Below are 12,862 nucleotides of genomic sequence, written 5' to 3'. Positions count from 1 at the left end.
CCTGGTTTCCAAGTGATTACGCCTGCTGGCAGTCCCTCATAAGCTATGCATTCAGATAAGAAGGCTGTGGGTTGTAATCTCTTAGCATCAATCCTATTTCTTTGGGTTAATTCCTCCTGCTCTGACCTAATGTCAACTAAGAGGTAAAACAGCTTGTTTTAATCAAGAAGAGTGCAGATAAAGAAAGAAACTGGTAAACTGCCCACATAGTGAAATTAAAAGGCACTTTGCTAAAAGTATCTGTCTAGCAGCTGGTTCTTCTGAGAGTGTAAAAAGCATTTTAAAGGAAGATGGCCTCTCTACTAAAATCAGATGCTGCAATACTGTCAAAATCAAACCAGTGCAATACTATAAGAAAATCACATAATTGAACGTACTTCTGTTCAAAATATGAAAAATAAGTTAAATTCATTTAAATTAATAATTAATGTGCATAACTTTTATCTTAAAAAAAAAAAAAACATTTTCAAGGCAAAATGACTAAGAGTCCAGAAAGGCTATGAAATTAGTGTTTTTAAGCCAAAATGGTACAAAATATATACCAAATCACACAAGGACATTGCACAGTTAATGAACATATCTACCATATTTCCTATGATATATTCAATATTCGATTAATAATAGAAGTGGTCGTACTATATTAGACACACAATCAACACATCACCATGTCTGCCACTCAAAAACACATATTGTTGCCTTTCTGAGGAAACACTTGTTTTAAGGACTATAAGGATTTGTTCATGAAGAGGTTTCAGTTTGCCAGTGGTGACCATGAAGAAGTGAGATACTTTGTAACACTTCCAGCCAGACTTTGTAACAAAAGAGGTATTGTTCCTGAAATCAGAGAGAAGAATGGCAAAACCTGTCCAGAGGATTTTTTCGACTATACTGTATATTCAGAAGAAGGATAATGCAAAAATAATAAATACACAAGCATAGTGGATAAGTATTATATTCTTCCCAAACATATTTTGACATAAATGAAAAGGTTAAGTAAATGAAACCCATATAAAGAACAACTCATGATTGGCAGGTTTATTGTTCATGGGCTGAGAAATTATGTGTCCTAGTGAATTTCCCATCATTGATTTATATATTCATCTGAAGGAAGTATTTCTACTGAATGTCCTGATATACTCACCTTGGTCTGAATCATGCCATGCCGCTGGAGTCTCATCTCCTTTACTATGCCACTCACGTTAATCTATGGCAGCAACAGAAGTACGTACATTCAGCTGCTCATACTTAATGTTACGCTGTGTTTAATTTCTGAGAATTCTGTCACTACTTATATTTAAATGAACACAAATTTTCACTTTTGGGTGAACTATTGCTTTAAGCTTGGTGCAAAATACTCACACTTAAGTCTTTCTCAATGAGACTGAGGATGACATCAGTGCAGATGAGGACTCCAGCTCGGCCAATGCCTGCACTGCAGTGGACTACGATCGGTCCTTTAGCGTGAACAGCCCTCATGTATCGCATGAAGCACACTAGCTGCTCGGAGGAGTGTGGTGTACCATGGTCAGGCCATGTGGTGAACTTTAGATGCTTCACAAAATGAACGTCTCCACTCTGGAAAGGTACACAGTTCAATAATGAGTATTGAATACAAAGTTGTATAAAAATCAGCAATTGAGATTTTGGGAGATTTGGAATTTAGAAGATAAACTGCAAAAACAATTATGTTTAATCAGTATTTTTGTCTTGTTTCCATATCTAAACATTATTAAAGCATTTTAAATAAATTAAATAAAACTAAATTTAAAATGCATTTAAATAAATTTAAGATTTTAAAAGAATATATATCCGCTGTCAGAATTAGAGTTCAAATAGCTGATGCAAACATCTCAAATCCAGAAGTAATCCCCACAACTCCAATCCATCAATTCACATCTTGTGAAGCAGAAAGCTTTGTGTTTATAAAACACAAATCCTTCATTAAGGAGTTTTCACTTTAAACGGTCGCTTCTGGCCAAAATACCAGTCCATAATACATAATGCTTCCCCCCCAGTGGAAAAAGTCCTTCACTTGTTGTCCCTTGTTTTCACTTGTGAACGGTTACTGATCTGTGTATATTTCTCTCCTGATTCAGATGAGACAACTTTTTCACTAGAGAAAGCAATATTTTGGAGAAAAGACTAAATATTTTAGCCGGAAACAACATTTTGAAATTAAAAATGTCTTAATGAGGAATTTATTACGAACACACAGCTTTTCACTCCACAAGATGTTAATTAATGGACTGGAGTTGAATACTTGTGGATTATTGTGTTTTTAGCAGCTGTTTGAACTCTCATCATGACGGCACCCATTCACTACAGAGGATCCATTGGTGAGCAGGTGGTCAAGCTAAATTTCTCAAAATCTGTTCCAATGAAGAAACTCATTTACATCTTGGATGGCCCAATTTTGATATTTTTGGGTGAACTATTCCTTTAGGGATGTTGAAAACATCACTGATTGTGATGTTTAAATGGTGGCTTTTACACTGAAAAGGCTACAATAAGAAAACTTCCATCAGGTACGCGCTCCTAACCTCTTTTTCCACCATCTTGATGACCTTAATGTGGAAATAGCCAAGCATCTGGTAGTTATCCAGGTGGAGCTGGTAACGGCTGGTTTCTTTGGGAACATCGAGCTTCTCGGGCCAGTACTTGTGGCATTTTACCCGGCCACGTTCCACCTCCTGAGTCATCATGGCGATAACATCAGACTTGTTCTCCCACACCATCTGCCAGAAGTTATCCTGAGTGCCAGGCAAAGGGCCCTGAGCGGAGATGTAGAAGAGCTCCTCTGTGCCCACCTTCATACGAATGTAGCTGGCATTGATGTAGCCCTCATTCTCTCCAACAGGAACACGTGTCTTATCATCTGATTGTTCAAACAGTTGAGATAAACAGGGATTGTAGATTGTGATCAATTATTCATACAGTTTGAAAAACTCAGCAATTGCTTCTGTTGTAATGATAAATGTGTTCCTCAGCCAAGATTTTAGTACATTTCAGCTTAAACAAGCATGCATGTTATTTGGCCATAATATAAGATAAGAAAACAACAGTTAAACTCTCTCTGACAGCTCAGTTCCCACAGGGCAACCTAACCATCGAGTGCTTATTATGAAAACCAGAAGGTATACAGTTTTTCTCTTTTCATATTCATTTAAAATCCATGCATAAGCAAACAAAACTCCTGTGTATTTACTATCAAATGTATGTTTCCCAAACCACAAACAAATTTTTGATGTAGGAGATTTATACGAGGCTTCTGCATTCCTGTAATGAGGTGATTGCTGTTGTTGGCTTCGGTAGACAACAGTGTTATTAATCTGCAAACCAAGAATGCATTGTTGTTGGTTTCCCCATAGAGGAGGAACAAATTATGCAGCGGTACAACAAATAGCTCCAAATAAACAAAACAAGCTCTCAAGGTCATGCTGGCTGTTAAGCCTAAAGGAGTGAACACAGGGGGCAGAGTGAGAAGAATATTTTAGTGTATTCTCATGGTGGCATGTTGGTTCATGTAGCCAACTGAGACTTGAGACATTACCTGGCATTTTTAAAATAGCAACATTTATCAATGTGATGATCACTTTTTTTTTTTTTTGACTAGAAACACAAAAAAACGTCTCTAGGTTACGTATGTAACCATGGTTCCCCGAGGGCAGATATCGTGGGCAGGGGGGAACACAGCGTTTGTAATGCCGTTCGCTCGCCATAGACTTTTTCATGATTGTTTTTTATATATGCTCGTGTGGACAGACAACAGTAAATAGACAGACACATACACAGAGCGCTACTGAAGAGCAGAAGCTGGTTTGCGCTCTGCCGGATGCGCTTTTATACTTTCTGGTGCTTACGTCACCCCGCTCGTGACGTCTCGTTACTCCATTGGACTGATTTGACACGTGCTTCAGAACGCGGTCACGCAAGGGCGTTCCCAAAGCAACTTCGACGCAGCTCGAGTTCCTGAAGGGGAACTATATTGCTTGATTTTTGATTATTTCAGTTAAAATAACATTATTACTTTAATACTTTATATAGATTAAATATATATCAAACTTAGAAAAGCAGACAACCACTACTATTTAGCCCTTTGGCATCAAAACGTTTTTTTATTTTATTTTATTTATTTACTTTGTTATTTATTTATTTATTTATTTTGAAGAAATTAATACTTTTATTCAGAAAAGATAACAGAAAAGACTTTTACATCATTACAAAAGATTTAAATTTCATATAAATGCTGTTCTTTTTAACTTTTTATTCATCAAAGATTCCCAGAAAAAAATTCACTGTTTCCACAAAACTATTAAGCAGCACATCTGTTTTGAACATTGATAGTTATAAGAAATGTTTCTTGAGCACCAATTTAGCATATTAGTATGATTTCTGAAGGATCATGTGACACAGAAGATTAAAGTAATTGCTGCTGAAAAGCCAGCTTTGCCATCACAGGAATAAATTACATTTTAAAAATATATTATAATAGAAAACAATTATTTTAAATTGTAATAATATTTTTATAATATATAAAAAATATATATATTAAATATATAAAAAAAAACATTATGACTTCAAACTTTTGAACAGTAGTGTAAATGTATACAAATATTATAATATAATATAATACTTCTTAAACATCCAATTTCCATATTTGACCTACATGTACTATGAGTTCATCAGTTAGGCTCTGGTGAGTTTTAAATATTTAAGTAACTGTGCTCATATTTTGTGTGTTACAACAATAATGTCAACAAAACAAAAATTGTAAAAAAAAAAAAAACAAACCTGTTTGCTTGTTTTGTCCAATTACTCAAGAATCAGTAAGCGATGTCTAGTGAGAGTGCTGAAAGGATTGCTGTTGTAACACTTTAAAGGGGGCTGCTTGCAAAAACATGTTCAACAGCTCAGAAGAGGAAAAGGGCTGAAAAATGAAACTGAGAGGGAAGGAGATAAACAAGGGGGGCATATGTGAGAGGAAGCGTATGTCACTAGGAGTAGGTAAATTCGTGCAGAGCGGCCTCCACAATGGGTGGCATCAGGCTTCCTGGAGAAGGTTGCGGCCCTTGAACTGCCTCCAGTAATAACAGTGGTTAAGTCCCAGGGGCCTCACACTTTTCAATCCCGGGCGCTTTATTCGGGGAACAGAAGCCCAGTGAGCTGCCGTGATAATAAACAAACACTCCAGGCCAGGCTAGGTCCAGTCTGCCTCCTGCCAGCACATGAAGCGCCATATTGTCCCCATTCTGTACAGAGACCCACCTCTCTTCAATACAACTGCAGCCCACTCTCTGCATACTCGTTCTGACCTCGCACATGAATGGATGTTTCCCATTAACAGTGAAAGCAGATCTATGAGTCACACATCTCCTGTTTGAATTTATGTTTTGTTTTGTTTTAAACTGAGGGCAAACAATACCTCATGTAGCCTCTGACCTGCTTACACTTCACACCAGCAAAAACTGAATCAGTACTAACAGGATAACCGTGGCTATAGTGTGAAAATGGCACCACATGGGTGAGGAGGTCCGGAAAGCCGCAAAGGTGATGGATAGAATGTGAAATACAGAGTCAAATAGAAGTCTACATGAGCAATGTAATCTTATACCCTGTACTGGTAGGAGATCTGGGAGTAAACAACCAGGGATTGGTTACATTTCACTTAATTGCCGTGTCATGTGTTCCACTGTTTACAGGTAAATGTATACAGGAGTCATTCCATAGTCAAGTATACATAGTCAAGTACTATTGTAAAACTGCATACTCTGTCTTCACAGTGAATAATGCATGAAAATATAGTTATTTTATTTAGTGATTTTTTACTATCAAAAATGACTGCAGTGATTTTACTGTAAAAATTTGCATAGTTTATTTTTTATTCTAAGAAATTAGAGTTTCCTGGCAGTATACAGTGTGTGGTCCATGTGGTTGCAAAATGGTGTGAAAATGTACACCCAAAAATCTATTTAATGAGAACTGAGGCTTACAAACTGTAAAACGGCAATAAAAATTCTAACTAAAGGTGGGTTTGTGGTGGATTATGGGAGAAGCAGAGGAACTTACAGGGCAGGATATCCCTGTATCTGTTCTTATCCCGGTTTTCGGGTGCTTTTCCGACCAGGCAGCTGTCTGAGGGTTTCAAATGCTCTAAAGCCTATTAAAAAAAGAGCCACACACGTTCTCTCATCAACACATTTGAGTTATCATTCTTTAAATAAAATACTTCAGTGTGTATTGTAGACACTACTTTAGTATTAAAGAGAAACTACAGATTTATATTAAAAATATTACAAGAAAATAAATGTGGTGGATGTGTCTGCTTGTATCAATAAGAAATAAAATACAGTTGTTTCTACTGACGTCAAAAAAAGGAACTTACCATAAACTCTTTGATCAGATCTTGCTTTTCTAACTGTTCAAGGGCCTGGATGAGGGCTTTGACCCTGGAGCCAGAATACTGCCCATTCTTAGATGGGGATATCACTGCAAGCCTAGCAAGCTCCTCTTCTGACACAATTGGTTGACCTTAATGCAATAAAGTCCTTTTCAGGTGATTTCAGGATCTACACAAGTCACAGATCTCTAGAATTCATTACTTTAGAATTACTGTGGAATTACATTACTTAGATGGTGAAAAATATGAGACATGAAGATTATGTAGTCTCATTTACCTGTATGAGTAAGCGTCTCGGGAAGCGATGGCTGAGAAGCATTGTCGTCATCATCACCATCCTCTTCTTCATCACTGCTCCAGCCGTCTGACTGGCTGTGCTCTGTTTTCATGGCAGATTTTTCTGGATGCTGCTTCTGGGGGTCTGTCCTGAAGGGGGTACGGGGCAGGAATGAGCAGAGACCTTGACCACATTGCTACGTTCCGGGGCCTGTTATCATGCAAGGCTGATTTTCCTGCGATTTTTCCACCTAAAATGTAAAAAAGCTGCTAATTGCAAGTGCTACGTACTATAGCAAGTGTGGCTTGTAGGCCAGCCTAACTAGAAGCCAAAACTGTGATTATTGGGCCTGTATTTCATTAATGACTCTTTATTGCCTCCCTGTGGCGATTCCTTTTGAGAGCTATGTTAAAAAAACAAAAACAAAAACCAAACAGAAACGAAACAAAAACTGCAATGAAATTAAGCCCTTATGACCTGGTTTATGTTCAGTGACAACAAATTGCAGATTTATGGATAAATAAGACATGTAGTTTTAGTTCATTCGGAACAAATACTCTTCGGTCTCATACTGTACAGTACAATGCACTTGCAGCACTCTTGATGCCAAATGTAATATAGCAGCAGCAGCATAAAAAAAAAAAAGTGAGAAAAAAAAAATATGGGAATTCAGTGGCACTCACCTTTCCTGTAGCATGTCTGTAACTCCCAGAGATGGACAACACCTCTGACAGGTAGGTGTACAGTTACGACTTTCCTACAGGCAAGAGATAGACAGAAAAAGGAGAAAGAGAAAGAAAGAGGAGACAGGTGATGAGTTAACTCTGCTCGAGACACCCTTACTGTCATCTAAGTTTCAGCGGTTTCCTCTGAGAGAAATTGGAGGCGGTGCTAATTAATTTTATGGTGAACCTTTCTAGGTGCTGGAACTTGTCACTTATTAGATCAGCTTTTTGTCAACTAATCTGTTCTAGGAAGGGCTTTCAATTCACCGGAGAAAGTCATCATATCAATATTGTAATTTACAAGTTTAATCTAAATGATACTGTAAAAAAAAAAAAAATGATACCTGCTCACATTCCCCTCCAAGACCAGGACATTCTGAGGTCGGGAAAGACACATGATCTGCATGTGTTTCTGTTTGTGATGTAATATCTGCAAATGAAGTATTACAGCAGGAGAAGACAATTAAAATAACAGAACTAATATCTATAATAACTAGTTTCTAACAAGTGTCAGTACTAGTGTTTGAACAATTTAGCTTTTTAAGATTGTGTTGGCATATATGTCTAGGAAAGGGTGACCAATAGAATTAGTTGTCAAATAATAATAACATGATTAGCTCATAAATGAACTAATCAAATGAATTGCATAGATCAAAATTTAAATTATTTTATCATATTTAAAAAATAATTAATCATAATTAATCACACTAAATGTGTTAAATTGACACCCTGCAATATGCATAATATAAATTAAAAAAATTATTGTGAAGTTTTATTACAATTTAAAAGTACTTTTTTCTATTTTAAATTATTCTACAATATATATATATATAAAAGAAAAAAAAATCGTACAGACTCCAAACCTTTGAACAGTAGTGTATATTTTACATAATTTGTAATTAATTTGTAAAAATATTTACTCAATATTTAGTTAAAATTGCCAAAAAAATGAATGGATAAAAAAGAGATCAAAACAAAAAGCTTTATCCACTGAGAGAGCTATTGGTATTAATTGACCTACATATTCATCCATCAATCCATACCTTAATTACATTTTTTTTAATGATATATGTTGAGTGATAAATGATGCTGCCACTCTGACATAACAGATGAGAGATAATACAGAGGGACCCATAGAGCATGGTGTACGTGAATCAGGCTTGCTGACCTGCAGAATTTGATGTGATGAATTCCTGAGAGGCCTCAGCAGGGGAGCTGGAACCAGAGCAGGGTGACATGGGCAGGATGTCCCTACATACCGTCAGCTGAACAGTACCCTCTGCCTTCCGTAAAATATCCACAACTTTACTGTGACTCAGTCCTGATACAATGATGCCATTCACCTGCACAACATACACAGATCTGGTACACCTCTATATGGTTTATCAATGGAAAATCACTGAGCGAATGATTTGCACATACCTCCAAAAGAATGTCACCTACACGGAGACGACCGTCCTGCTCGGCCACACCCCCACAACAAATATCCTTCACTCTTAGTGTGCTCCCATTGAACCCGCCCACCAGAGCAAAGCCTAGCCCACCTTTCTCAGGCTTGGTGAACTCCACCTGGAGGATACAGCTCTACAGAAAAGAAAGGAACAGGAACATTTAGGCAAACTAAACACTGAGGCCTTGTTAACACTGCACACAAATACAACTTGGCTTTCAAATCCAATCAATAGGACTGTCTGTTCACACTGTAATTTTTCAAGTGATGAAATCAGATCCATTTGCTCAGATCAGATGGGTCAATATTTAGTATATCTACACTAGTGTTCAAAAGTTTGGGGTCGGTAAGTTTGTTTTTGAAAGAAGTCTTACCAAGACTGCATTAATTGTGAAATATTATTGCAAATTTTTTTCTTTTTACTTTATATTTTAAAATAATTTATTCCTGTGGTGGCAAAGCAGAATTTTCAGCAGCCATTTCTATAGTTTTCAGTGTCACATGATCCTTCAGAAATCATTGCAAAATACTGATTTGATGCTCCAGAAACATTTCTTATCATTATCTATGTTGAAAACAGTAGTGCTACTTATTTTTTTGTGGAAACCGTAATTTTGTTTTTCAAGATTCATGAAGAATAGAATGTTTTTATTTGTTTGATCTATAGAAATCTTGTGTAACACTGTAAATGTCTTTACTGTCTCTTTTGATCAATTTAATGCATCCTTTTAAAGACTAATGCATAGATTTTAAAGAAAATGTTATACATCATGCTGTATTCACATAAGGGATAGATATATAGTTCAGTCATTAAACTCTAGATGGCGCAGGCTGACGGGTAGTTAAATGACTTGGCACAAGCTGATTGGTTCATGCTGCATATGCAGCCAATGAGCTTACTGCCTTGCATTTATATGGCTGGCTAGCATTCACTTGAGATTCCTGCAGCGCGCTTTCAGAGTTTCTCTGAAACCCTCCACCTTCCCCAGCTCCACCTGTATAGATCTGCTACGGGTTATTTTATATGCAATTTGTGCAGCAGCAGTATGTCTAAAAAACTCACGGCACTGTATCGCCATATGCATTGGCAGTAGCAAGTTCCTGGACTTGTTTGCAGCAGCGGCAGCAATAATCTACAACTACAGCAATAACCAACAGCAGCAGCAATTCAGCAGCAGCGTAGCAGATCTATTCCGCCAAGACCAAATACATTTACATTGTCATATCCATCACCATGCTAAAATCTGTTGTCCTGATTGAAATGCATTTAACACATTCAGGAATATGCTGTGTTCAAAACTGCTAACTTATTTACTATGTTGTGGACGGTAAATGAGTGAATGTTACCAATCACTAAATGAAGAAAGACAGTGAAAATGAGTGCATTTGAACACAGGGCCAGACATGCAAGACCTGTCTGAACAAGCATCTGCTCCCATTTTGTAGGAAAGGTTTAAATGATTGCTGTTTGAATAGTGTAATATTAATGAATTAAGAATCTGATGCTGATGATTACAAAGGTATTTAGAGGTGAATGACAGATTACAAAGCAAGAGTCATGTTACAGCCTATGTCATCAGCCTAAAATAAGGCAGAGGGACAATTACCTCCTGCTCTGATGTGACAGACAGCCTTTTCCTGAATTGCATGGCACTGTCAGCAACAGGTTTAACTGTAATAGAAATGAGAGAAAGATTGTCAAAAAAAATAATTGCAACCAAAACTATAGAAATGTTAGATGCATTTCTTTAAGCAGAACCATTTACACACTGAATGGTTCATCAAACTCATTCAACAAATGTTGCAAAGTTAATCAAAAATTAAGATAAAAATCAATCCAAGCATCACATACAATCTTATTCTTCCTGCGAAATGAGAAACAAGTTCACAGCAATTTAAAACATTTCCCAAACTCACGAATGTCTCCCTCCTCTGCTGCCATTTCAGGGGGAGATGTGTTGATGACCTGCTCTGTGCTACTGTAGGTAAACTATGCTTGCCTTTTCAAGCTCTTTCGGACCTCCTGGCTAGAGGTCTCCTAGCAACCCAGATGCCCACTAGATCAGCTGGCCTTTATTCGTCAGACACAACGAAAGCGCACTTTGATCGACCAGAGGAGGCCATGTCCCTTGCTAATAATTAATCCTGCACCCGCTGCCCTCTGAGCAGAACATGCCATGTCTGTCAGCACAGATCTAATGCCACAACTCCCAGACAACAGAGACACAGGAAACCAAAAGTTTACCATTGGTAGGAGCTGCCTTCACGTCAGGGGACACAGGCTCTTCAAAGCGAGGAAAGACTTTTTTCTCCTTCCATTCAAACAAACCTGAAGAGGAGAAATAGAAGGAATAAACAAATGTTTGTGGTTTTAAATATGTTACTCGAGAAATCAGTTTGCTTCATTTTACATTTGTAACAAAAAAAAAAAAACACACTTTATAGACCTACATGAGATTTTTATTTCAATTAAATCTTACTCACATATGAGAAAAAAAATATTTATTTATTTTAAATATGGTACTCCATAAATCAACATTTGCTTCCTTTTACATGTGTAAGAAAATATTAAACAATTTTTAGACCCTACAAAAGTTTTTATTTTTTGTCTTTTTTTCAATGAACTCTTTCTGACATTTTCTGTATGGCATGAATTTTATTATTATTATTATTATTATTATTTATGCTCAGGCTCATTTAATAACATAACTAGTTCTGCACAACCACTACCAACAACAGGTTTTGCACAGGCAAGCACCAGTCAAATTATTTTTTTTTTTAATATTTGTTTATGAATTGCTTTTAATTTAATTAATACTTTTTGTATTAATTCCACTGTACATATCAATATGGATAGCGTGAAAATTCAAAGGTAGTGATTGAAATCAAAATAATCAAATATTATTCAGGACTGACACAGTGGGTAATGCAGTCTAATAAAAGTTGACACTCCGCTTAAAATGACGCGATGTCTAGTGAAGCGTGAAAGCCTAGGCTGCTCTGGAAAAGCACTGGAGCAGCTCTCTGCCTCATTTCTGTCACTTCAGACTAGACTGAAACACGTCGATCACGACTGCCCGCTGCAGCCCAGCCGGAGACTAAACACGCCCAGAGCAAGAAAAAAACATCCCACTGACAGCCGGAGTAGTTACCTGGCCCATGGGAAGGTTAAAGTCTCTATGTAACACCATATAATCCCAAGACTCAATAATAGCAACAAACACACTCAAAGCGAACAAAAACATTAAACATAATTACAACCTCTTATTCTGTACAGGTTATGATTAAACCAATTATTGCTGTAATTCAAGTAGATTTAGCTCAAACATACCATTCCATTTATCTACTGGTATCACTGGTTGATCATCTCTGAAACAAAGAAAAAACATTTAATAAAAAGTTACAAAGGCAAAAACTGACACTTTATGTAATTAACATTTAAACTCAATTATACTCCAATCTCACCTCATGGCTTTTAATCTGACTTTGCGCGGGGCACTCTCGCACACTTTCACAGCATCCTCCAGCATCATTCCCAGGGTGCATTTCCCACATATATAAATAATCTTGTCATTGGGCTGGACGCTGCCCTCTTCACTAGCAGGGGAGTTTGGCACCACCTCCTGGACATAAATTCCCTGCCACTTGCTGCCAATTCCCCCTGTTAGCTTGATACCTGCATAGACAAATGCAAAAGGATACTTTTTTGGATAAAATTTTGAATTGAATACAAACTTACATACCTTAAAATGTTTTTGTTGTTGTTGTTGAACATTCTCATTATGTGACACAATGTTACCCTGGTTTCCGCTACTATATAGCATTTCCTCACCCAGTTGTCCGGATGGAGTCTTGGGAATGACAATGTCCTGGAGGGTGTCAGGAGGCGGTGGAGGGAGTAGATTTTGCACAGCTCTGCCCAGCACCATGTGCAGTCTTTTAGAGGAGGACCTGAGGATGCTAATAGCCACGTCATCTGACACGCTGGTCACATTGTGACCGTTTACCTGAAA

At 37.2% G+C, this 12,862-nt stretch overlaps 1 protein-coding gene across 2 annotated transcripts in view; it reads right to left on the bottom strand.

Moving 5' to 3' along the window:
• Positions 1-488: 488 nt before the first annotated feature.
• The window catches only part of LOC107673913 (tyrosine-protein phosphatase non-receptor type 13-like), a 34,333-nt gene continuing 21,959 nt past the window's right edge, over positions 489-12,862 (bottom strand). For both annotated transcript variants that reach the window (XM_016467731.1, XM_016467730.1), the window contains exons 32-47: positions 12,682-12,856; positions 12,315-12,525; positions 12,181-12,218; positions 11,095-11,178; positions 10,457-10,521; positions 8,822-8,983; positions 8,568-8,742; positions 7,744-7,829; positions 7,358-7,431; positions 6,675-6,823; positions 6,383-6,528; positions 6,067-6,157; positions 2,541-2,875; positions 1,360-1,575; positions 1,142-1,204; positions 489-834 (exon numbers count right to left, since the gene is read on the bottom strand). In XM_016467731.1, the coding sequence (XP_016323217.1) occupies positions 739-834; positions 1,142-1,204; positions 1,360-1,575; positions 2,541-2,875; positions 6,067-6,157; positions 6,383-6,528; positions 6,675-6,823; positions 7,358-7,431; positions 7,744-7,829; positions 8,568-8,742; positions 8,822-8,983; positions 10,457-10,521; positions 11,095-11,178; positions 12,181-12,218; positions 12,315-12,525; positions 12,682-12,856 (2,166 nt within the window). In that variant the 3' untranslated portion in view covers positions 489-738. The remainder of the gene's footprint in view (positions 835-1,141; positions 1,205-1,359; positions 1,576-2,540; positions 2,876-6,066; positions 6,158-6,382; positions 6,529-6,674; positions 6,824-7,357; positions 7,432-7,743; positions 7,830-8,567; positions 8,743-8,821; positions 8,984-10,456; positions 10,522-11,094; positions 11,179-12,180; positions 12,219-12,314; positions 12,526-12,681; positions 12,857-12,862) is intronic.

The sequence above is a fragment of the Sinocyclocheilus anshuiensis genome, unplaced genomic scaffold, assembly GCF_001515605.1.
Source record: "Sinocyclocheilus anshuiensis isolate Anshui unplaced genomic scaffold, SAMN03320099.WGS_v1.1 scaffold292, whole genome shotgun sequence".
Taxonomy (NCBI): Eukaryota; Metazoa; Chordata; class Actinopteri; order Cypriniformes; family Cyprinidae; genus Sinocyclocheilus; species Sinocyclocheilus anshuiensis.
The sequence above is the reverse complement of the archived record's forward strand: the minus strand, read 5'-3'. Positions and strand labels throughout refer to the sequence as shown.